Source organism: Chionomys nivalis, chromosome 4 (assembly GCF_950005125.1).
Source record: "Chionomys nivalis chromosome 4, mChiNiv1.1, whole genome shotgun sequence".
NCBI lineage: Eukaryota > Metazoa > Chordata > Mammalia > Rodentia > Cricetidae > Chionomys > Chionomys nivalis.
Window position 1 is genome coordinate 43,914,011 of NC_080089.1, and position 25,025 is coordinate 43,939,035.

The 25,025-nt window shown below is 47.3% G+C and overlaps 1 protein-coding gene across 1 annotated transcript in view; it reads left to right on the plus strand.

Moving 5' to 3' along the window:
- The first annotated feature begins 909 nt into the window (after positions 1–909).
- Jaml (junction adhesion molecule like) overlaps positions 910–25,025 on the plus strand; it is a 28,658-nt gene continuing 4,542 nt past the window's right edge. The window contains 9 exon segments of the mRNA XM_057767818.1: positions 910–1,019; positions 4,378–4,476; positions 5,973–6,035; positions 8,858–9,021; positions 10,240–10,465; positions 15,794–15,849; positions 15,851–15,898; positions 19,746–19,992; positions 22,788–22,938. Of these exon segments, the coding sequence (XP_057623801.1) occupies positions 5,993–6,035; positions 8,858–9,021; positions 10,240–10,465; positions 15,794–15,849; positions 15,851–15,898; positions 19,746–19,992; positions 22,788–22,938 (935 nt within the window). The 5' untranslated portion in view covers positions 910–1,019; positions 4,378–4,476; positions 5,973–5,992.

The following is a 25,025-nucleotide window of genomic DNA, read 5'->3' on the forward strand; positions in this document are numbered from 1 at the left end:
TGAAGGATGATTGCTTGGCCTGGCTGCATTCTATAAGAGAAGGGAAGAAAGGGAAGCCGCTGTATCTGGAATACAGCCGAATGCTTTTCATTCATCTTAAATCAGCTGTGCCTTGTTTACATAAAGCTGATTTCTCAGCAAACGCCTCATGCTTTTCAAGATTTTTGTTGTTGTTTGGTTTTGTTTCAATAGGGGCTCGCTGTATATCCCAGGCTGTCTTCTCCTGCCTAAGCCTTCTGGGTGCTGAGATTTCAGGCAAACACTACTACAGCTGGCCCAGTTGAGATCTTGCTTGCAGAGTTTGTAATCCAGAAAGGGAAGTAACACCTGCAGGGACCTGGAATGTGATGTTCACTTTGTTAAGTTGCATATGGTTCTTCCTTTTAGAATAAAAATATAAGTGTCCTGAATGGGACATCAGTACCACAGCCTCTAAGGCTCAGGGAACATCACAGAAGAGGAGGCAGAAAAAGTGGAAAAGCCAAAAGATAATGGAGCGCTATGCTTCTGGCTATGACATAGCCCTTGTAATCATGCATACACAGAAGCACAAGACCAGCGTGCATGCACACACACTCATATACACGCAGACACGCACATGTGCGTGCACATACGCTCATATACACGCAGACACGTACATGTGCACGCACACACCAAAGCAAGAATAGGACTAGTTGGGAAGAGGAGGGGGATCAGCAGGGGTGAGATGGGAATAAGAGAGGGCAATGGGGTGAATATGGACATTACAACACACTGGGTAACATTTGTGAAGCTGACAGAAATTCATTCAAAAAAAATAAAAATGCAGATGCAAATTGGGTAGTGAGACCGGCGGCTGAAAGGAGAACCTTGATTTGAAGGTTCCTGTTTAGGTTTCTGTAGCTACCTCAGAAGGCATGCATGCATCTGGTTTGCTTTGAGCCTGACCTACCGTGCTGGCAGACGTCTCTCACTTGATGTGGGGGATGCTGTGGCAGGAGGTCGTGGTGCATTGCTTTTCCTGGGCGCTGTCATCTTGGGTAAGCAGTGACTTTGTGTGCTGTGAGCCATTGTTTGAACTGTTCTGAGAAGAAGGTTAGTTTTTAGTTAAAGGAAAACTGGTTAAATTGGCATTGCTGTAGGTTGAGGCGGCCATGCATAGAGTTCCCAGTCTCTGTAGGGGGGAGTTGTCGGTCTCTGTAGGGGGGAGTTGCCAGTCTCCGTAGGCAGGGAGTTGCCATGAGGTAGACAAGTAGGTGCAACTTTAGTCTTCTTAATGTGCTTTGTGTCAAGGTTCTCAGAGAAAAGAGAAGTAAGCTTTGCCATGAACGAGGTCATCCTATAGCTTTAGGCAGAGTTGTGACTGGTTGTCTTTGAGCTCGTGGCAGTACTCCTCCCTCACTGTCTTCTCCCTCTTCTAGATACATCAGCTTGTCATCCAGGCAACAGTTCAAGTCTCCCAAGAGAGCTGGACTGCCCTGGCTTATCCCAGACCTCCAGAAAGACAGCCGCAAGCTGGGTTAGGACTAGCTACATGCTGGTCTGGAGGGAGTGGGAGATGGTTCCCAAGGTCCCATCTGAGTAGCATGTAGTCTAGGTTCTGTTTCAGAAACCACGGAGAGCCCCATCTGTATTGCATGGTCTCAGGAGGAGAAGCAAGGGAGTAAGAGGTTTGTATCTCAGAGTGGTCGTGAGGACTCATGTATGTCTGAATTTCTGAGGGTCCAAAGGTACACAGGAGCAGATGGGGGGGGTTAGAGGGGGTGTAGCATCACAGTGGGGTGAGGCATGAGTGAGGGTACATAGGACAGATGGGGGTTGGAGGGATGTAGCGTCACATTGGGGTGAGGCGTGAGTGAGGGTACACAGGAGCAGATGGGGGTTGAAGGGGCGTAGCATCACGGTGGGGTGAGGCGTGAGTGAGACTCCTGCAGAGCTGTCTGTATTTCTGTAGTCTTTGTTACCAGCAGGGGCAAACTGACTAGGAGACAGAACCCCGCTCTTCCACTGTCCTGCCATAGTGTAGTAATACGTAAATAAATATTGTAACCCTGGTGGTTACACACACCCTAGGACGGATAGGAGATATTTGCCAGAGGCTATTGTGAAAAAGCCGTGAGCTTGGGTCAGAATGTTGGACCAGCACGGGAAATAACTGGCTCTGTGGCATTACCTGAAACCCATTGCTGAGCTTCGTCAATGGCTGGAAAGGGAACAGGGGAGAGATGAGAGTTTAAACAAGGCCTATTGGCAAGGTGCTTCTGAGTGTGCTAGCTGGCTGGAATTTTAAAAACCAAGATTGATTGTGTGTGTTTAGAATTTAGAAGTTTGGTAATCCTATATGTTTCATATATATATATGTGTGTGTGTGTGTGTGTGTGTGTATGTATATATGTATGTGCCGTGTAGTAAATAACATTTGAGTTGACAACGCATTGGTCCTATAGGATCACACAGCCTAGTGGCATTATAGCCTTCCTAGTCTGTATAAGCGTACTCTCGGATGCTCACCCAATGGAATTTCCTGATGATACATTGCCCCTCACTAAGTGATGTGTGATGATGATGATGATGATGTGTGTGGGTATAAAAAAAGAATTTCTGAATGTTGGCCACCTACCCAGGAAACTGAAACTTGATTAAAGGATTCTTGGTAAGTTCCTAAGGTGTCATGAGCGTGTTCGAGAAGCTGTAAACTGAGGGTTTCCTGCCTCCCACATCATCCTGGCGCTGGAGCTGTGGTGGTTCATAGACACCCTGTAGCCTCTTGGAGCTTAGAGCCCTGGGGAGTGGGAGGAAGAGCAAATATTTAATCAGATGAGCACCCCAACAAATAGATGATTGCGAGTTGTGACAAATGCCCCGAAAGAATTATAAAGAGCGCCATGAAGGTGTGAGTAGTTGGTCTGTGCTAGGATGGGTGGCTGAGGAGAGGCTTCCTCAGGAAATGAGATTTAACCTGACATCTGGAAGATGAATCAAAAGGAGCTAAGGGAATGTACGATGTATGTGAAGGTATGTACACTGAGGTTTGGAAGAACATACAACGGGGGTGGGGCAGATTAATCTTGTCTCCCCAAATACAGCACAGAGAACGAACACACTAAAACGTCAGCTGCTCTGACCAGTGTGGAGAAACACTTCCACATGGATGATACAAACTGGGGCAGAATGATCCAGGATGCCCGGGGTTGAAGTTAGACTGCGCCAATCTATTGTGTTTTTAGGCAAAACATACCACTGGCCTGTACCTCAGTTTCCCCATCTGCAAAAACATCTCATGGTTGCGGTGAAGACTGAGTTCGTATGTAAATTGCTCAGACAGTCCCTGGCCTCACAGCTTTCTCTGTTTATTGCATATCGATTCTTAATTTTTAGTGTAGTTGCCTATCAACTAGAAAAAAGAAAAAAAAAGTCCGAGTCTATAATGTTAAAGTTGAGTTCCAGGGGTTTGAGCCTGGAAAACAACTTTTTTTTTTTTTTTTTTTTATTTAAAATGCTCTTTCTTCTAGAAGTGTTGCTTTTCTCTCCAGTCCACACAAAACGCTATCACTGCACTGGAGTATTTAAGACTGAAAATGGGTATTTTTTTTTTAAATCCATCACACTGTATGTTTCCTAGAACTTGTGTGAAGGAGGCAGGGTGTGGCTCTGCATGAGTAAGTTGGTCCTTTTCAAGTTACTTGTTTCCTCGTAGAGTAATGTCAAGGCGTTGCGGGATGCCTTGAAGCTGGCTTCCAGGTAATACTCACACTGCTGGTGACAAACTTTATTTGTTTATAGATCCCATAGAACAGTGTTGGGGCACAAATACAAACAAGACATACATGACCCTGTCCTTGAGAGTGTAGAGACTTCAATAGACCTTGGTGACAGACATGCAAATTAGCCATTACTCCTCTGAACGACTGGAGCTCCCTTGGGGGAGTCTTGTGAAAGCCATTTGCTCAGCAGAGAATGGAACAGGACGCAGTAGCTCCCCAGAAGGTGACAGGGATCTTGGATGTCTGAATGTGATGGGCTAAGGATAAAACATGCTACCAGGAAAGCCTGTTATGACCACCGGTTATGACCACCAGCTGTGTATGTGTCAGGCGAGGTGGTTGGCACAGAGCAGGTCTGTGTTTTTGGTAGAGGGACTTCTGTTGGATTCCTGACGGAGCTGGGCAATGTACGCATTGTCCACTGCTCAGAGCTTCTGGTTTACTGTGATTGATGGTTTACCGTTCCTACAAAGGTGGGAACTCGGAGCCCGACGTCTCTAAAGTCACAGGCTGCTCTTTATCTGGCTCCTGAGTTCTAGAAAATGGGATCCTGTCTAGCGATGCTTCCTCTTTTTCGAAGCACTATTATCTGTGTGATCATATCTGATTCTTGCATTGTCATCCTGTGCTGTAGGTGAGGAAGCTAAGGTATAGTGAGTCAAGGAAGACCTAGGGAAGGAATCTCCTTGAGCAGTTTCCATTTTCCAAGTGGCTTTTGTTGATTGGAATACAGGTAAGGCATCTTTTTGGCAACCACTTAAAAATACATTTTTAAAATTTTATTTTTAGAAATTATGTGTATGTGTGTATGTTTGTGTGTCGGTATATGCACATGAGGGTGGGTACCCTTGGAGGTCAGAGGCACCAGACATCCCTGGAGCTAGACTTGCAGGCAGTCGTGAGCCACCAGATGTGGGACTGAGAAGCAAACTCATCCCCTATAAGAACAGTATGTGCTCTTAAACTGCTGAGCCATCTCTCCAGGTCCAGGCGGCTGCATTTTAGAAAGGAAATGACCAGGGCCAGACATCCCAGCAGAGCTAACTGGAGTCCCCTGCTATTAATGCAGTAAGGGACCTGTCATATCAGTTCTGAGGTAGAACAGTTCTAGTGGCCGAGCCGTTAGGCATTGGGGCGGGGGCACAGCTGAGATGGCTAGAGTGATAGGTCTGATCCCCAAGATGGACTGAGTTGTAACTTCTTAATGTTAGGGTCCTTCAGTTTGGTTAAGAACATTTGGGGGCACTTTGTATAGAAGCCCAGTGAGTCATTTTCCGAGAGCTGGTGGATGTCACGAGATTAATAGTGCGAATGTAACAAAGACATTAGACATGCTTTTACATGTTCAACTCAGTTCTTAATTCTAACCACACTGTCATGCTTTAAAAGGTTGGGAAAAAAAAGTCTTTCTTGTGGTGTCTTTGCATTTTAAATTTGATAAGTAGTGCCTTGAAGGTTTAACGCTTGCCCTTTGTGAACCGAGGCAATGACTCTGTTAGTGGGGTGATCGCTAGGCAGGTGTAATGACCAAATACAAACCATCGATCAGCCACACGGACTGAACAGTCTTTGCATGCATCCCGGCAGCAATTCCCGTTCAGCGGGAGGGACAGGTTAAAGTTGAGGCACGGTTCCTGTGGTGCTTGGTTTTTGTGTGAAGCGTCCAGGCTGTGGAATATCTAGGGTGGTTGTCTCAAAGGACTCATTTGCCTTTTCCATTTGGAAAAGCGACTTTCATTTGACCTACCCTTCGGGCCAAGCTGAAGCAGAGCCCAAGTGTCTCTCCAAACATCACTTGGTTTTGTTTTGCCGTATCTGTCCTCAGCACCTAGACGCTGTCTTGTTCATGCATACTCTCGCTCTTCCCTCCCCACACTGTTCCTCATATGTAACATGTTCCTCATCTGTAACGTGTTCCTCATCTGTAACGTGTTCCTCATCTGTAACGTGTTCCTCATATGTAACGTGTTCCTCATATGTAACGGGTCTCTCATATGTAACATGTTCCTCATATGTAACGTGTTCCTCATATGTAACGTGTCCCTCATATGTAACATGTTCCTCATATGTAACATGCACCAGAGCTTTGTCTTCCGTGCTCAGTGCTGTGCCAGTGCCTCAGACAGAACGTGGCCACACTGGCCCTGGCCCCCATTGGTGCTCACTGTTGGTCTGTTCAGTTAGCAATGTTCTCTGTACACAGTTTTCTGCTTTTTCTTTTACCTTAAGATTGAAAACTTGGAAGCAGCATGTTTTGCCTTCTGAAGCTGATTGTGATCCCTGTGATTCTGGGTAAGTGGAAACCGGAGACTGCGGACAATATCTGAATGCTCGTTTGTCTCACTCCCGCAACTTTTGGGGGTCATTTATTTATTTGTGCTGTGTTGTGAGGAAGGGCATGCGGATCTCGGAGACAAATTGCAGAAGCTGGTCCTTTCCTCAGTGTGGTTTCCTGGAATTGAACTCGGGTCTTCAGACTTTGTGGCAAGTGCCCTTACCCACTGAGCCCTCTTGCCAGCCCTAGTCTCACCATTTTTAAAAGCCAAATTTTATGTATGTTTAATTTCTTTTGATTTGTCTGATACAGAAACACCGAGTTGGAACTTCTTGGTGAAACCACTGTTTTAGAAGCAGGTAGTTGGTTCTTCTTGACTTCTTCCATTTGTATTGGGCACAGAATGCCTTTGAGTATTTACGGGCTGTTCCAGAACGTACTCCTATGAAAGGAAGTTTCTCTATGGCATTCCTACAGTTTACATGGTGTCTGTCAGTTACAGCTCCTCTCCAAAGAGAAATGGAGGGGCCCTTTGCTTTGTCTCTGTGCCTCAGCCTGGCAGACGCTTCTGTGGTTTCTAAAGACAGGGAACTCTTTCCAAATTGTAGTTGTTTTCTTTGCTTGGAACTCTCTGTTCCCCCCACTTTTACCCCCTCCTCCAGCCCCTCACCCCAACAGTCTTGCTCAAGCCTTCCGGATTCCAGAAACTTCCCCCGAGTTTTACTTCCTTCTGGGAAGCCTGCTTTGGCCTCCGCAGACCGGGTGGGAATCTCCTATTCAGACCTTGCCTGGATGCCCAGGGCAGCTTCCTGCTGTTCGTCTCTACTTCCTTCTTTTCTCTTTCACTTTTCTGCCTATATCTTGTTCCTTATTCCATGGAAATAGATCTGTGGAAGAAGAAATTAATTTGGTGCTTTGCTCTCTCTATTTACTAATTTAATTTGTAGCCAGGGTTTTTCTATGTGAATGAACACGAGGCTATGACTGCCCCTAGGTGTGTTGAAGAGAAGGTTTTTATTGTAGATACAAGGGAGTGTACAGTCAGAGACATCTGGAAGAGTCCAGACTAAACATGGCTGGCAAAATAGAGCAGGCCATGAGAGAAGAGAGAGGTGGAGAGAATGAGAGAGGAGAGAGAGAGAGGGTCAAGAGAAGGGGTCAGGAGCGAAGAGCAGAGAATCAAGCAAGGAACCAAGAGAGAGAGAAGAACCAAGAGGCCAAGTGAGCAGAGAACAAAGACAGCATGTGGCCAAATTGCCTGGGTTCTGTAGGAATCAGAAGCTGTGGGAAGAGAAAGGAAGCTCAGGGGCTGGAGAGGCTTCAGGTAGTGAGGGCTGTGTGTCAGAGGTGCTGAGAGGAGCCAGGACTCTGTAACAGGTACTTGCAATGCTGAGAGGACCTGGTGGTCAGTGTGCACTTTGGTGTGTTAAATAGGCACCATGGTGAGCTATTTGTCCCCGGATTCTTTGGGGCTTGACACTGTGTAGCCCAGGGTGGGCTTGAAGGCAGCATCTTCTCTTCTCTGCCTCCTGAGTGTTGGGATCACAACCATGCATCACCATGCCCAACTCTTTGTTATTATTCATTATTTTACTTATTTAAGTGGGGCACGGGTCTGGAGGTCAGAAGAGAGCTTGCAGGAATTGGTTCTTGCACCATGTGGGTCTGGGGGATTGAACTGAGGTCATCAGGCTTGGTGGCATCTCACTGACCTCTTCATATTTTTGAGTTATAGACAGTGAACTTGACCCAACAAAATAAACAAAAGGGCTGCCTTTGCTCAATTCCAGGTGACATAGAATACACATACACTCACACACACACACACATGCACACACATACTCAGTTTTTCCTCGGGAAAATTCCAAATAGTCACTGGAGCTGGTATGATTTCTTGCAAAATATCTCTATCCAAAGGGCTGAGAGTTTGTATGTTCTTTTCCGTCCTCCCCACTGTGTGAGCCTGCCGTTGGCCAGGACGTTCTCACTTCTCGCAGGGGAGGCAGCTTGGACGGAAAGCCTGGCACCATGCCTAGTCATTCCCATATGGGTTCACTTGGCTCTTCTCCGATACGAACTGGGCAGCATCTAAATTTGCCTCTCCATTCTGTTGCCAGAGGATATCTCGTGAAAACAGAAATGTCCTTGCCATGGTTTTCTCTTGTAGTGAAATTCCGTGAGTGACAAGCAGATGAGGGAATGAGGGAATCCGTGCCTGCAAATTCCTCTTAAAGGGAAGAGCTGAAGGCGAAGCTGGAGGAAGGCAGCCCCGGCCCTGGCCCCGAGAGGGCGAGCACAAAGGACTTTTCAAAGGGAAAGCTGTGCTCCGTTCTGGCCTACTTCACTGTAGAAAGACTCAGCCAGCAGATGTGGAGATAAGCTTTTCAGGGAGGGATTAAATAAAGGGGAACAGAGGAGGAAAGCAAAACAACAGAGTGAGAGGATCAGTCAGATAGGGAACCCGCGAGCTCACGCACCGGAATGAGCCCACTTCCTGTTCAACGCTGTTAGGCACAGTGTCTGCAGAGCTAAGAGAAGTGAGTAAGGGGATGTGGATTTCAGATTTCCTTTCATTGGAAAGGCAGGGTGGAGGAATTGTAGAAAATGGGAAGGAACCAGGAGGCCGAGGGAACCAGCTAGCTCTTCCTGCGGTTTGAAGGTTGCAGAATCTTTCAGGCTTGAACCATGTCCATAAGCAGAGGACAGATCTCCTTTGCCATCTGGTTTGAGTGAGGTGCCTCCAAGTGCTTAGACCGTGCTGGATTGTGGGTGGAGGGGAAATGGATACAGTATATATAGAGGGATACTGAGTTTTCTTGTGATGTCTTCTTCCCTTTAGCCCCGGTAGGTGATTCTCAGGGCCTGTCTGACACGGCTGTCTCGTCCCCTAAGCTGAGAGTGCATGTGGGTGATTCAGCTTTCATGGGATGTGTTGTCCAGAGCACAGAAGAGAAACACGTGGTCAAAGTAGACTGGATACTCTCAAAAGGGGAACGTGCTGTGGTAAGGAGGTGGCTTGATGGTGTCAGATGGGAGTGGGAGAATCAGTCATTGAGTCTTCCAGGTCATGTTGCAAGAGCTTTGGGAGGTGCCATCACTGGGCCTCCTCTTAGCGTAGCTCTCTGGCTGTGTGTCATCAGCAGGGCAGGTTATTCAACCTTGCCTGATTTAGAGCTACCCCCACTGTGAAGAGAAACCATGACCATAATGGTACCAGCCCTTAACTGGTTCAGGACCAATGGGAGACACACGTGGAGTTCTCTGCTTCCATTGTCTTCTGACCTACAGTGTAGTAAGGATGGATGTGAGAGGCAATTCCTGTAGTCTAGACAGATGAGCTAGGCGTAAGAATGAGTGTAGGCATCTTTCTGGGTCGGGGACAGGTTCTTTGGGTGATCATACATTGCTTCTTTGCATTTGGGATTAGCAGCCAGGCAGGGGACTTGCTCTCATGACCTCTGACTGGGAAACTGTCTTCAGCTTTTATCACAAAGCCCATGGAGATATGTGGGTGTCCGGATCATCTGTGAAACGTGGCCCGAATAGTTTGCTGCTGGCAGTGAAATGCCAGTGTTTGCAAATCGGCGGCTGCTTCTGTAGCTCAGAGCAGATTCTCTGCCATCCCCGCAATGCTACATTCACTCAGACTTGTACTTCTATTTGCTGTTGTGAAAAGCAGCAGCGTTACGGGGGAAGTAGAATTAGGAATTCATTCCCCAGAGCCCCCCCCCACCTCCCAGCCTGTAACCATTCCTACTGATGACTCTTTTTGTGCTATGACATTGCTGGGGGGGGGGGGGCAGAGTTGAGGAGAGTGGCAACCCAAGCACCAGGAACACCAGCTCACGATACCAAGGGATTAGGTCATATATTTGAATGGCATCTCACCTGCCCTGTCATAAGACAGGAAATGGTTTGGAAAAGATATGAGTTCTAATCCCAGAGTGATTATCAGAGAAGGTGTTGCATTTTTCCTCGTGTTGTTCCTTATGAAAATATGGATACTATGTTTCATTTGTCTGTATAGAAAATTAGTCATGGAGCCTTGTACAAGCTAGACAGCTGCCTGGTACATTAGCACTTATTGACAATATTATTAGCTGAGTACTTTTTGGCCATTATTATGGTGATGACGTCACTGTCTCCACATAACGGTCTTTTCAATCTAGATTGCCAGGTCTGGCTCCTCTCTTGATTTTCTCCAATGTTTATTCCTTCCAGAGTGAGTACGTGCTGTACTATTACTCCAACCTTAGCGTGCCTACGGGGCGCTTCCAGAACCGGTCGCTTTTGGTGGGGGACGTCTTACAAAATGACGGCTCCCTCCTGCTCCAAAATGTGCAAGAGGCTGATTGGGGCATCTACACCTGCGAAATCCGCTTCGAGAGTGAGAGCAGGGTGTTTAAAAAGTCCGTGGAACTGTTCGTGCTGCCAGAGGAGCCTAAAGGTATGGGGTCAACTACTCAAAGAGGGGCCAGAGGGCGACAGGTGGCCTGTGGGAGCAAGCGGGAGGGGAACTGATCAAACGCCAGCCTTTAGGCTACGTTACAGACTTCCCTTCAGCAAGCAGTAACTATTAGTTTGAGCGCATGCCCCCTTTGCAGAGCACCTGGGAAGCTTGTCTTGTCCTTTCCGTCTTGGAGGAGGTCACCTCGGCTTGATGAGGCTGAGCCGTGTGCCTAAGGACACCTGTTTGTGAACCAAAGAACGGAGACTTGAGCCCTGAGCCTTTTCTTTCTCTGCGTTTTCTTTGCTGTGACAGTCATTTCAATGTGCCAGTTAGGTGCATTGGGCCCTCGTCCGTGTCTCGTAGGCTCCTATGTCAGGAGTTCTGGGGCTGAAGGAGGTGAGCAGCTTTCTCTTCTTTGCGTCTCATTTTCCTGTCTGTAAGTGGAGGGAATGACATCAGGAGGTTGGTATCTTTAGTCCTGTGGACTGAACCTTGGGGTGTCAGTCACGTGAGGCAAACACGCTCTCACTGAGCTATAGTCCCAGCCCTGCTTAGTGGTTTTAAGATTTCCCTTTGGTGGAAACCTGAACTTCTGGGGAATCTCAGACAGAAGGTGAGGACAGGGCAGGGTCTAGCGGAAGACTCCCCCCACAGCGGACCCCCCCACCTGCTTTCTACCTACAACAACCAAAGTCGTGTTCCTTGTTGCTGATCTGTTCATGGCCGTGCCAAGCCAGGCTTTGTTTAAGGTGAGATTCTGCTGCTTTCAAGCAGTCTGCAAGCGACAGTTCGAATTGAGGTGCCTGGAGTTGTGGCAGGACAGACATTAGGAAGTTCTTTCTTCTCTCTGGCCAAGCTGAAAATCTAGCAGCCAAGACTGTAACCCAAAGAGTCATTACACTCCAGAGCACTCTCAAGACCGAGCCTCACATGCAGCGGCGGGACCTGGTGGATTGGTCTCGAAGGCAGAGGGTTGGAGGGCCAACCACCTGCTGGAAGGGAAGTCCCCCAGAGATAGAGGGCACCAAAGTCATTTTAAATGGCAAAGACTGCTCCTTCCTTCGAGATGGTGACATTCAATAATGACACATGAAGCCGCCAACTCCAAGGATATTCTGAAATCTTTTGTTGTATGAATAATTTCCACATCTCTTTTCTAATAAATTGATGTTATCCAAACTAATTACATCCATGGCACCTAAAAATTTGTTCATCATGTCCATATAAATATTCCCAAACAAAATAAGTAAATAAAAACTACTAGAAAACCGCATAACTCTCTCCTCCCTAGCTAAGTGTTGTGGTACATGCTTGTAATCCCAGCACTGGAAAGGTTGAAGTTTGTTCCCAGCTGCATAGAAAGTTTGAGACTAGCCTGTCTCAAAAAGAAAAGAAAGAAAAAACAAAACAAAAAACCCAAAGAAAATAATAAACATGCATTCTTTAAGAGTGGGGATAGCGGGAACTAACACAGAGATCCACAACTACAGAGTACAGAGAGAGACTGGGGACCACGCAGTCCTAAAAGGGAAGTCATCATCACAGTCCTCGTCTCAAGGCTCAGGGAGCCCTGTGGAAGAGGAGGCAGAAAGATTATAAGAGCCAGAGGGATGAATGACACCAAAGAAACAGTGTCTTCCAGACCAACAGGGCCGATGCACACATGAACCCACAGAGACTGTGGAAGCACACAAGCGCAAGCCAGACAGGGTCCCACACTCAGAGGCGAGGGTGGGTATGGGCTTTCACCCCTAGCCAAAAGCTTTCTCCAATGGGGTCTTACTGGGTATATCCAGCCACACCTCAGGACAGGACACTTGCTTGGCTGATCAACACAAAACCAATTCAGTGGTATTTGTGTAGACTTTTTGTCACAGTTTTCTTTGTCGGATCTCTCTCTCTCTCTCTCTCTCTCTCTCTCTCTCTCTTTCTCTCTCTCTCTGTCTTATCAATCTTCTGCTTGTTTGTTTCTATTTTAATTTTTATGATTTTTTTGGTTGTTGTTCTTTGTTTATTTTTTTCGAGACAGGGTTTCACTGTGTAACAGCCCTGTCCCGGAACTTGCTTTGTGAACCAGGTTGGCCCCAAACACAAAGATCCGCCTGCCTCTGCCTCCTGAGTGCTGGGATTACAGGCGTGTGCCATCACTGCCTGGCTGAAGTTTGTTGTTTTGTGTGTGGTGTTTCTTGTTTTTGTTGTCTGTTTTACTTTGTTTTAAGAGAGGGAGAGGAAGCCAGAACAGAAGGGTATGTAGAAAGGTGGGAAAGATCTGAGAGAAACTGGGGGAGAGGGAAAACAGGATCAAAATGTATTGCCTGAGAAAAATGTTCTTCAATTAAAAAACAGGAGTGTGAGCCTGGGGCTGGAGAGATGGTTCAGTGGTTGAGAGCACACATTGTTCTTGTGGAGGACTGGAGTCTGGTTTCCAGCTTACAATGGCTGCAACTCTAGCTCTAGGGGCATCCATCTCCTCTGGCTTCTTTGGCACCTGCACTCACGTGCACATACCACCCCCACTATACGTACTCATAATTAATTAAAAGATAATAAAGATGAATCTTTAATGAGCATGTCATGAAGGAAGAGTGAATGGCCTCAGGTCTGCTTGCCTGCTAGCTGAGGACTATAATGTAGGGCCTCTACTTTCCTCTGCTAGCTTCGGTCCTTAGTGACTACACAAACGCCCCCAGTGCCTTGCCTTTCCCTCTCATGATGCTAGTCATACCCATGCAGTGTGTCTGCCCCACTTGTCTGGGGTTAGGCTCTTTGCCTCTGACAAACCTTTGGCATAGTACTTGGTGGAGTGCAGGCAATCAATACACATTAGTGTAAGGGATGGGATTCTCAAACTAGTGTCCCTTGTGTGAGTCCAATTTGTGAGCAGGGACTCATTACATTCGGGAGTGGCCTCTGGCACCTCTCCTCATTTCCCCTACATCTTTTTTTTTTTTTTCCAAAGCTGTGGTCCTCCAGGAAAAGGGAGGAAGTCCGATGTTTGCTTTCCCCTAAGACTCTCCATGTGAGTCCCTTTCCAACCTTCATTCTCTGCTGTCTTATCTAAACCTTCTTCAAAACGCAGCCAACGAAATGGCTGCCCCTTGCCATTTTGTAGATACAAAGAAGGAGCCAACAGGAGCCAATAGCAAGGGGGAGAAGCCAGGGAAACCGGCTAGAATCACATTAGGGGTGGTCAGAGGCAACCCATATCTCCTTCCCCCTCCAGCCAAAGCAGAAACAGATCTAAGCCCCAACATTTTGCCTCCTTGCTGGGTGGTCCATTCTTCACTGTTGGTAGACGTCTTGCTCACGTGGGAGCTCCATGCTGATGGTCACCTGTGACTTTTTGTTGCAAAGTCTACCCTCCAGGTTATAATCCTACAATTCTGCTACTTCAGTACCCCTGCCCATAGTTCTTAAATATTTTAGGTAAAAATAGCACTACTTGCTTATCCTTTTGCTCTAGATCCAGACCTCTTTCTTCTCACGTGGTGTGATGTGGTACAATACACCAGAAAGCCTGGGCTTGGTTTGTTCTCACTCGAACTTAGGTGTGAGTTCTGATTTTTCTCTTTGCTGACCATGTGGCTTTGAGTAAAATAGAGAGCAGTCCAGTAAGAACCTAAAAGCATTATAATGGCTTTGGCGAGGAATACTCTATGGTTGAGTGTGTCTTTAACATATGTGAGGCACTGGATGGGCTCATACTGTAGGGACTGAACGCACATGTTATCATGACTAATTGCTGGGCTGCACATAAGGTGCCTGGCACATGCTCAGTGCTTTAAAGGGACCCAGAGTGTTCAGTTGTCATTACTGACTTAAAAGCTAGCTTTCAGTTCTTAACAGGCTGACGTAATTGGAAGGGAGTTTCCTTTACTGATGTCCTTTGGAGTGGCTTTTCACGGCCCGCAGAAACATTCTCCACTGAGTCTAAGTTCATAATATTTTCTTTTGCTTTCTTCCCACTGCGCAGCTCTCTTACTTGGCAGGAAGTTCGTGCTTTCCCAGGGAGGCCACTTGGATGAAAGCTCTGCGTTTGTTTGCTGGGGACCTTTGCTTAGCATTCTTTCCAGAAAACTCCGTCTACTTAAGACTTAGGCTTGTGCCTCCCTCTGCGCCATCCCGCCTTTGCTTTCTTAATTGACTTTGTGGTTGCAGTGTGGAAAAGTTAGCAATCCTGTTGCATTCCCTTTCTTTTCGGGGACCTCTTAGAATGACTTATTTAGAGAGAGAGTGTGGCACAAGCCAGCAGAGTGAAGCTCCCACGAGGTAGAAGGCCTGGAGAGCTGGAAGTGGGGGTGGGAGGCATGTTAGTTGGGAAAGCAGGGAAGGTTCTGGAGAGGGCAGGATTGAAACAGAGAGGGAATAGTCAAGTGGGGAGCAGCTTCCTCAGCCTGATTTGCAAGGAGTCCCATGACTTGTGTTGAAGCCAGAACTACACCCCAAACAAATCCTAAAATAGCTCGTGAAATGAGTAGAAGAATTTGAAGAAAGTTACCCATGATTCACTTTACCCCCCTCCCCCAGTTCGAAGAACCAGCAAGTTAAATATGAGAATGGGTTTTCTGACTGTCTCCCATTTGTTCAGTGCCGATGAGGGTCTCTGTATCCATGAACAGAAAGCAGAGTTTTGAGACTTTCTGGACTTCCTCTGGACTTCAAATATGAGAGAAATTCTGGAAAGGGGGAAAGATAAAGGAGTTAAAGGCAAGCAGAAGAGTTTACTGCCGTGTAAAAACAAAACGGGAACCTTAGACTTGGTGTCTGGGGGTGGGGAGAGTGAGCGCACTCTCTTGTGCTAGGACACCATGAGGCTTTGAGAGAAGAGGCTCTTGAATATTTTGTCCACGTTTGATTGTGAGAATGACATTTTGCTGTTAAGAATCTTTAGCTATGCTTTATTTATTATCGATTTATTTTTTGTTTGTGGGGTGTTTTGTGTGTGTATTCTTCATATACACAAAGGTTGCGGTTATAGTTGCCCTCCTCCATCTCTACCATTTTGTCTTGAGACAGGGTTTCTCACTAAACTGGAAGCTCCATTTGGGGTAGGATGACTGGCCAGAGAGCACTCAGGACCACCTGCCTCTGCTTCCAAATGCTAGGGTTCCAAGGCAATGCGTCTGTACCCATCTCTGCTCCCTAGTGCTGGATTCCAAGATGACGTGTCTGGCTTTTTACAAGGGTTATGGGGATTTGAACTCAGGTTTTTTGGCTTGCGGAATAAACAGTCTTACCTCTGAGTCATCTCCCAGCTCCCAGACTTTATCGTCTAGAAACTCTATTTGATTATAAGTCTGACTCAGTTTACCATTTTATTTCCAGAGCTCACAGTCCATGTAGGCGATTCAACTGAGATAGGATGTTTTTTCCAGAGCACAAAAAAAGGAGCATGTGACCAAGGTGGAATGGATGTTCTCTTCCGGAGAAGCATGCCATGGTAAGGGGGAGGAAGCCTCACTGTAGAGAGCCCTGGCTGGAGGCAGGGGAGGCAGGGAGAGGGGGAATCAGGTACCATGTGATGGGCATGTGGTGGGTGACATTGCAAAGAGCCGGGCATGGTAGTCTTTCAGATCTGGCCTCCTGGCTTTAGTCTAGGCACTTGTCTGGGCAAGTCTGGCTTCTTGGTGGGAAATAGGATTCTGTTGAAGAGAGGGAGAAGGAAGGAGGGAGGAGAAGATGGAAGAGGAGGGGGCAGGAGGAGGAAAAGAGTGGGGAGGGAAGGAGGCAGGAGGTGAGAAAGAGGAGGAAGGTGAAGAGAGGAGGAGGAGGAAGTGTGGGAGGGAAAGGGGAAGGAGGAGGCGGAGGAAGAGGTGATTGCCTAAATGTTCAGGTTTCTAAGACACTGCTGTGCAATGGACGGGGACACACTTTGTACATGGTGTGGCTGCTGCATCTGAGACTTCCTTCACCTCCTCTTCTGTGTACAACCCTTGTCAGAGCAAAGTGGGGTGCTTTTCGTGGCCTCACCCAGAGGGCAATGGGTTAGGCATAAGAGCACAACTACATTCTTGTCCTACTGTGCGCTGTTTCCGAAAGCTTTGCCTGCTGCCCCATCACGCACTTTGTGTGATGGAGAGGGTGTTTTTTCCATCTTTATAAACTTTCCAGGGCTTTGTATTGGTAGGCCCTTGGGAACCAGAGTGAAGGATAATTCATAGGAACTGTAAAACATAAATAGCAAGTTAGTCACTGGACTAACAGATCTCAACGATGACACAGTGGTGTGTTTAGGGATCAAAATGTGTAATGAGGGCTATCAAGATGGCCCTCACTTGCTACCCAGCTGTATGCCCTGAGTTCAGTCCCTGGGTACCATAAGATAAGGAGGGAACAGAGTTTTCCAGGCAGTTCTCTGACTTTTTACATTCACACCATGCAGCTGCCCCTCAACAGATAAATAATGAAAAATATTATTAGTGACATCTTAGTTGACTTATTGATAGACATTAAAGTGCAAAGTTTTATAGATGATTTCAGTTTTGTAAATTAAAGTGTATTCCAGGTAATCTCAGTAACAGAGTTATTCACAGTTACCTGATTGTTGGATGCTATCTGAGGGTATCAAAAAGGGTGGCATCAAGTCGGGTAGTAGTGGCGCACACTTTTAATCCCAGCACTCGGGAGGCAGAAGCAGGCTGATCTCTGTGAGTTCGAGGCCAGCCTGGGCTACAAGAGCTAGTTCCAGGACAGGTTCCGAAGCTACAGAGAAACCCTGTCTCGAAAAACAAAACCAACCAAACAAACGAAAGGGTGGTATTGTGGTAGACGGTGGGGCATGATATGTAGTCCTAAGTTCACTCCTAAGGGCTTTCATGCTTTTTATTTATTTATCTGCTTTATTTTCTGTGCACGAGTGCTCTCCTTTCACGTGTGCATATGTACCACGTGCGCGCCTGGTGTCCGTGGAGCGAGGGAGGAAGGCTTCTCACTCCCTGGAACTGGAGAAGATGGTTGTGAGTCGTGTGGGTGCTGGGAACTGAACCTGGGTCCTCTGTAAGAACAAGTGCTGTTAACTACTGAGCTGACTGGACCGGCAGATAGTTCTTATTGGCAGGTTCCTAAGTGGGAGATGGCCTCGAGAGGAAGGCAAAGGTGTTAGGATGTCTAGCACAAGCTCATGGCTCCCACAGCAAGTTTACTAAGAAGTGCAGCACCTTATACCATACTTTTAGTAGAGAACCTGGACAGAGTCTTCAGCAACTGTAATGCAATGGGCTGAAGTCAGCAGGAAGCTAATCAGGCAGTGTTGCCCAAGGGGACATTATAGACTGAGCACACATCACCCCTGGGGCTGGTAACATAGCCTTTTATAGTGGGAGGAGTTGGGTTCTCAGGATCTGAAGCCACATCATCCTCAAGGCCTTGGCCCCAGGCCATTCTGGGCTCTGCCAAGCTTGTTCCTGGTTGTAGAGAAGGAGCTCTGTTCCTCCTCTGTACATCAGGAAAAACTTTCGATCAGCCCGGCCCTCAGCACTGAATCCATCTCTCCAGCCCCCATTGTCATGCATTTCTATGTCATCCAGCAAATGAGTCACAGCAGAAAGAAGAGCTGGGGGCAAGTCTCTCTGTGTTTCTGTCTATAACTCATTACCTTCTCTTTCTTTTAGGAAAATAATATCTAGGGCTAGAGAGAACACTTGCGTTGGTAGAAAGAACATTTGCCTTGTATGCACAAGGCCATGGTTTCAGTCCTTACCATGATTACCCATCACCAAATATCCACACACCTCTGTAAAGCATCTCAACATTAATTAATTTAAAGACCTTTTCCTGGCCTGGCAATAGAGGCACACACCTTTAATCCAGTACTCGGGAGGCAGAGGCAGGCAGATGTCCGTGATTTCAAGGCCATCCTGGTCTACAGAACGAGTTCCAGGACAGACAGGGCTACACAGAGAAACCCTGTCTTGAAAAAAACCCAAACCAAAACAAAGACCCTGCCCCTATGGGACAGTAACAGTAAAGATGAAGGGGATTCACAGTGAGACAATGGTGAGAGACTATCTAAAACAAGAAAGAGCTGAAGAAGCAGTAGGCAGAGCTCTGTGGTTGTTATTCTATGTAGACAGTCAGGGAAGCCGCATCAAGGTGGCATTTATGTAGTGGTCTGCAGAAAGTGAGGAAGGAGAAGCGGAGTAGCTCTGAGACCAGTATTCAGGAAGTAGCTGGGTGTCTGTGTGATTAGATCTAGTGAAGACGAATTAAAAATAGGTGTGAGAGAGGGAAAAGAGATAGGGGGCAGATCGTATAGGGCCTGTAGGAGAAATGAGGGGCCGGGGGAGGTTTAGAGCAGAGGAATGACATGCTGGATCTCATCCGCTGAGGGCAGACTGTAGGGAAGTGTGAGTAGGGAGACAGACAGGCGCGAAAGCCCTTGCAGAAGAGATGCCCCTCGTAGTGATGAGGTATGCTTGGGCCTGGCGTGAAGGCAGCAAGGGGAGCTGAGAGGGCTGGTCTGGGATGTGATTTGAAGGCAGAGGGCACAGGACTTTCTGACAAGTTTGATATCTCCATCTCTTTGTATCTCTCTGTCTCTGTTTCTCTGTATCCATCTGTGTGTGTGTGTTTCTCTGTCTCCATCTCTCTCTCTTTTCTGGAAAAGAGATGAGTGAAATAATTTTACTTTATATTCTTATTCTCTGTCCTCATCTCTCTCTCTCTGTCTCTATCTCTGTCTGTTTCTCTCTCTGTGTCTCTGTCTCCATATCTCTCTGTCTCCCTCTCTCTCTGTCTCTGTTTATCTCTGTCTATCTCTGTGTCTCTGTCTTTCTGTGTCTCTGTCTCTCTTTATGTGTGACTTTGTCTCTCTCTGTCTTTGTCTCTCTGTCTGTCTCCGTCTATCTCTGTTTCTCTGTCTCTGTCTTTCTCAGCTTTATTTCTGATGCTGGGGGTTGAACTCAGGATTTCGCATATACTAGGCAAGCACTTTGCTGCAGGATTATAACCTTTTCCGTCTTTTTACGCTCTATTCGGAGACAAGAGTCTGGCTGAACTACCCACTCGAACCTGTTATCCTCTGGCCTAGCCTCCTAAGTAGCTAGGGTTACAGGCCAGAGTCACCAACCCCTTCTAAACCACTTCTTCCGATGGAACAGTTGTTTGTGGTTTGGTGTCGCTCTCACCAGAGCACATGTGTTTGCACACGTGCATGTGAACAAGACTTTGTGTTATCTAACACTCACTCTTCCTGCCCTCAGGGCCTTGTCAGCTCTGAGGTCTCCCCCACCACACACCCTGCAGTCTTCCAACCTCATGCTTTTGACCTTTCCTTTAGGAGGAAGTAATCTTGCGCTATGACTTCAACGTGCCTCGTGGGCACTCCCAGAGCCAAGGCCGCTTCCAAAACCGTGTAAATCTGATGGGCGACATCTCCAACAACGATGGCTCTATCATGTTTCAAACAGTGAAGCTGTCTGACCAAGGGGCCTACACCTGTCGCATCTACCTGGGGAAGCTGGAGTCCAGGAAAACCATTGTGTTGCGTGTGATCCAGAAAGAGCCTCGAAGAGGCCAACATTTGGGTAAAGGGGGCTGAGGGGTGATGCGTGACAGCAGGGTCATGTCTGGAGTGAGTCAGGGAGGCCCTGGGCATGCCCAGTGGAAGGAGGCGTTGATCCCAGGGGCCGGCCTTGGACTTGTACAGCCCTGACGATGATGCCTCCACCAACCCGCCTCACCAGATGCCTGGGCTCACCTTGCCCTAGTTCTGCCGGGTATTAGGCATGAAAAAGGGCACTAACATGGTGAACACCAAATCTCTGCCAAACCTCACTTGTGGCCAGTGTGGTCCACTGCTGTAAAGTCATGGGAGCTCGGAGGTGTAGCAGAGTGGAGTGGAGATCCCAAGTCATGTTTTCTTGACTCTGAGGGAATCACACATACTTGTGAAGGGAAAGGGTCCTAAGCTGCGAGAGACAGCAAGCAACGGAGGGGAAACAGGAAGGTTCCAGAATGAGAAATGGAGGGGTTTCTGATGAAAAGCAAGCAGTGTGCCCTGACAAAAATAAAGGTTTAATCGTGAGGCAGATTGTGCGAGGTGAAGGTTAAATCATAACTCAGCAGCCAGGATGTGGCCTGTGGACTTTGCCTCTCACTGGGGCCTGAAGCAGCTGGCTGTGGTTGGCTAAGGGTGAGGGGAGATGACTACAAAGGGAAGTACCTCAGTGTCTCAGGCCAGAGGCTCTTCAAGAAGTTTCTTCACCCCTGTGTGTGCTCCATTCTCACGAGCCTTCCTTTCACTCCACAGAAAAAAAACACACCAACGTGGGGAGCGGGGGCTCACCTCCTTCTGAGACCACGCCACCCCCAGACACGTCTGCACCTGCCCCCATTCTTATCTCACACACCATCCTGAGGCGGACAGGCTCCTTCCTGCCCGGGGTGCATCTCGTCCTGTGCATCACCCGCCTCTCTGCTGGGGAGTCTCTAGGCGTGGATCTTTGAGCTTTCTGCCGTTCTCCCCACTCATGTCCAGCTCCATTCCTTCTCCTGCCGGTGCCCCACGTCAACTCTCAACCAAAGATTCTGTTTCTCTGCAGGCTCATGCAACCAGGTCCGCTCTAGCTTCTGTCACCAGTGGCATGCGAGTCCCCCAACTCCAGCCTTCCCCAGCACAGTGATAGTAGACACTGCCTTTCTACATTCTAGATTGGGCACAATTAGATCGGCACAAATGTTTGTAAACAGTCGTATGTGTCCCTTGATAGCTGAGGAAGTTTGGTTCCAGGACTTTCTCCTCCCTTGAAAACAGCAAAATCTGTGGGTGCTTAAACTCCTTCTATAAAAATGCCATATTGAAAAATGGTATTTGTTTATTAAAGACACATAGCCTCCTGTATACTCAAAATCACCTCTAGATTACTGATACTACCTAATATAAGTAATTATTGCCCCATACTGCTTAGGGAGTGGCAAGAGAAAAGGTCTTCACATATTCAACACAGATAATAGTTCTTCAGTTGGTTGACTCCAAACATGCGGACACATGGAGATGAGGGCTGGTTTTGTGTGTGTTTGTGGGGAGAGCAGAGGTTATTATATGCATGAATATATTTCAACTCCACACCAGATTTCTATAAATCCTTCAGAGATACATGGCTCTCCCTCATCCCACCTTCCTGACATTGGTGAATGCCACCACTCTGGATACGGTTATGTAACTGATGCCAGGTAGTGGCTTTGGTCCTTCCCTTTCCTCATCTAGCAGAGAGTAAGTCATGTCATTTCTATGACTGATTTTGAGGCAGCCTTCCTTCCAGGTCTTCACCAGTCTTAGTTCTGGCTGCCTTCTCCTCTGTTTGAGACCTTCGGTCTCTAGCCAGTCTCTGCTCTCATCCTTAGCTAGAGCCTTTTTCTGAGCCCCGGGTCAGAGCGTTCCATACCTCCATGTATAGATATACCTAGCACTGACTTCTCTGGGGCCTGTAGCAAAAAGAGCCAGCCCTTTGCTGAGGCGATAAAGCTCCTTCCTGACTTGGTCACCATTGTTTCTCCAGCCTCAGTTTCTAACATACCCTCGGCTTCAGCCTTTGACTGCACCTGTCAAGCTGTTGGGCCCCCAGACTCTATGCAGGCCTCTTCTTGGCCTCCCTCCGTATTATCAGCAGCCCAACAAACTGAACGCTTCTTTTCAAACTCACATTAAAGTTTAACACTTCCTGGCCAAGGTCTCTTTCCATGCCCTTCACAGAATTGAGCACCCCCTTTTCCGTGCCCTTCTCTTTACCCCTACAACAGACATCTATCTGTTGTTGCGTGTGTCTCCCTCCTTGGAGGCAGGAACTGGCCATCAGTTGTCTTTGTAGGCGTCCTCAATGTCTAGAGACCTCTGATGCCAAAGAAATGCTGATATATGTCTTCAGAGTGAATAGACAAGCTGAGTGAAGGGCACCATACCAGCGGAAACGCCCCGAGGCCCTAGTTAGCATTGTGACTGTACGTCTGGGTATTACAGCATATACTCTTTTGAAAACAATCACTTGCCCATGAAAACATCAGTGACTTTGAAAATGCCTGTTATTTCTAGTCATCTGGTAAACCAAGTTTTAATAGAGAATTACTGATGTTAAAAGGATGATCTAGCATAAGTGAAGGCAGCTGCTTCTCCCACCAAGTTTAACCCACACTTCAGGGCTAAAAAAGGGGGTTGGACTGGCTCTTAGTCTAATAGGGATGATGTCCCTGTATCCTGATATGCGATGCAGCCTGGCCTTCTCTTTCTGCTTCCTGATTTTGGTGCCTATTTAGCATAGGGCTATTAGGGCTCTCCACTCTTCTAGAATACTGAGACCCTCTTGATATTTTCTTCATTTTCAAGGGTCGATTTCAACAACTCCTAGACCTGAGACCCATCAGCCGGTGACTCTGGATGGGAATCAGCTGGTGATAATTGTGGGGATCGTCTGCGCCACCCTCTTGCTGCTCCCCGTTTTGATCCTCATTGTGAAGAAAACCCAGTGGAGTAAGAGGTATATGACCACCCCCACCCCCTCAGTCGGGAGGCCAAGTGTGTAGTCTGCCTCTAAAGAAAAGGGGAAGAGTAGTCATACTGCCCTAATTTGAGCCTGGTCTTGTCTAATCCAAAGTGCAAGAGAGTGCCAGTGCCCTGTGATGTTACACTGATTGTTATATTTGATGTCATTGTAGGTGGCCCTGCCCCCTTTGCTCAGCACACTTCAGAAAGGCTTGGACTTCACTATACCATGCTCATTCTCCTTGCTGTTATATAAAGAGTACCAACTCTGACAAATGGGGCTTTGAGTGGAACACAATTCAGATGTAGACCTCACGCAAGAGCTGTAATCGTACTTATGGAATGCTTAAGAGAAGTTATGAACTGGGGAGGAGAAGGAGACAGGAAGTCCCTATGTAGCCCAGGCTGGCTTTGAACTCATGGTCCTCTTCTCTCACTCAGCCTCTCACCTGCCGGCACTGCAGGCTTGTACCACTATGCTTGGCTTGACATGCATTAAGGGCTGGATTTCATCACTAGCTCTCCCAAACTCTTAGAAATGCCCGAATTCCAGGATGCTAATATTCTCTGACTGCTGACAGCTCCATGCTACTCTGTTTACAGAATATTAAAGAAACATGTAGGCAGTTTAGGTTAATGCTTCAGCTGAAATCACAGCCATGGAAAGACCCATAAAGACCAAAGAATGTTGGCTTTTTTTCTCTCTTACTGTGCTGGGGAGTGTATGTTCTAGACTCTACTCTATGTGACTTCTACCACCAAGTCACATCACCAAGTCACACCACCTCTGGCCTCACAACGCTGTTGTCGGAGTGACTTTTCTCAGGGATGTGTAGATTCTAATTCTAGCAACTGAGTCTGCTCAGGTGCACCACTGCTCTCAGAGCTGTCTGATTTGGCATTGAACTTGGCACCTCTAAGGGTCATTGCATCAGGCATGCATTTGAGTGTAAGACTGAGAGCCAGACAGTGTAAGTTCCACTCCCAGTTTATGTCCATACTCTGGGCCTCAGTGTCACAGAAAGTCATTCTAAAGAACTACCACTATCCTGAGATTCCTGCCTGTCACTGCAACTTTGCTGCTCATAAAAATCTGGAGTCAGTGTGAGTACCGTATCTTTCGGGAAAGCCCTGATTGGATGAATGAATTGCCTTCCATCAAATAGACCATCACACACATGCCAGCGTGTAATGGCATGGGGTGGTAGCCAAGAAGGCTGTAAGGAAAAAAATGCACACTGTGATCTCGATTGTATAGAAAGGGAGCAATACGGTGCTCATGCCAGGAACCTAAACACTGGATATGTTTTGTCTGGGAGTCTCCTTAGCCTGTTATTGACAGGGGTTCTGTGGGATAGTTCTGAGGCATTATCAGATATTGACGATAATGATCCTGTCTACTAAGGGGACTACTTGGAAACCTCAACGTCCAGCTGTATAATTTTGTAGCATTTGATTTATTTAACAGTGAGAATATGTGACTTTACAATGATATGATAAAAGCATCTCCACTTGAGACAAATGTGGTTTATTTTTATGCTTATAGCCTTTTTCAAAAATAGCTGCCTTAGATCAAAACAAGAAAAATAAGAAGGTACATTTCGTGACAAACACGTGAGACAGCTGGCCGAGAGATCAAAGTCGAAGGGCCTGATCAGGCAAGGGTCGGAACACAGCCTGGGGTGTGCTGGGGTGGGTTAGCTTGGTTGTTACTGGGGAGGCCACAGACCTGGGAAATGTGGTCTTGCTGGATGGGTGTTGCTCACTGGGGCTTCCAGTTCTCAGCACTGAGAACAAGATAGTGAAGTCAAATGCATGGGCTCTCTCTAGTTAGTGATTTAAAATTATATTACCTTCTTTGTTCACACTTCCTCCCCTCCCATCCTCTCCCCTCCCTTCTCCTCCACTCTTCTTCTCCCCTCTCTTCTTTTTAAAATGAGGTCTCTTGGGCCAGTGAGATGTTCTGAGATCAGCTCCCAGAATCCATATGAAAAGTCAGATACATGGCTTGCATTTGTAATCCCAGCTCTCTCATGGTGGGATGAGATGTGGAGACAGGAGAGGCACCTGGAAGCTAGCCGG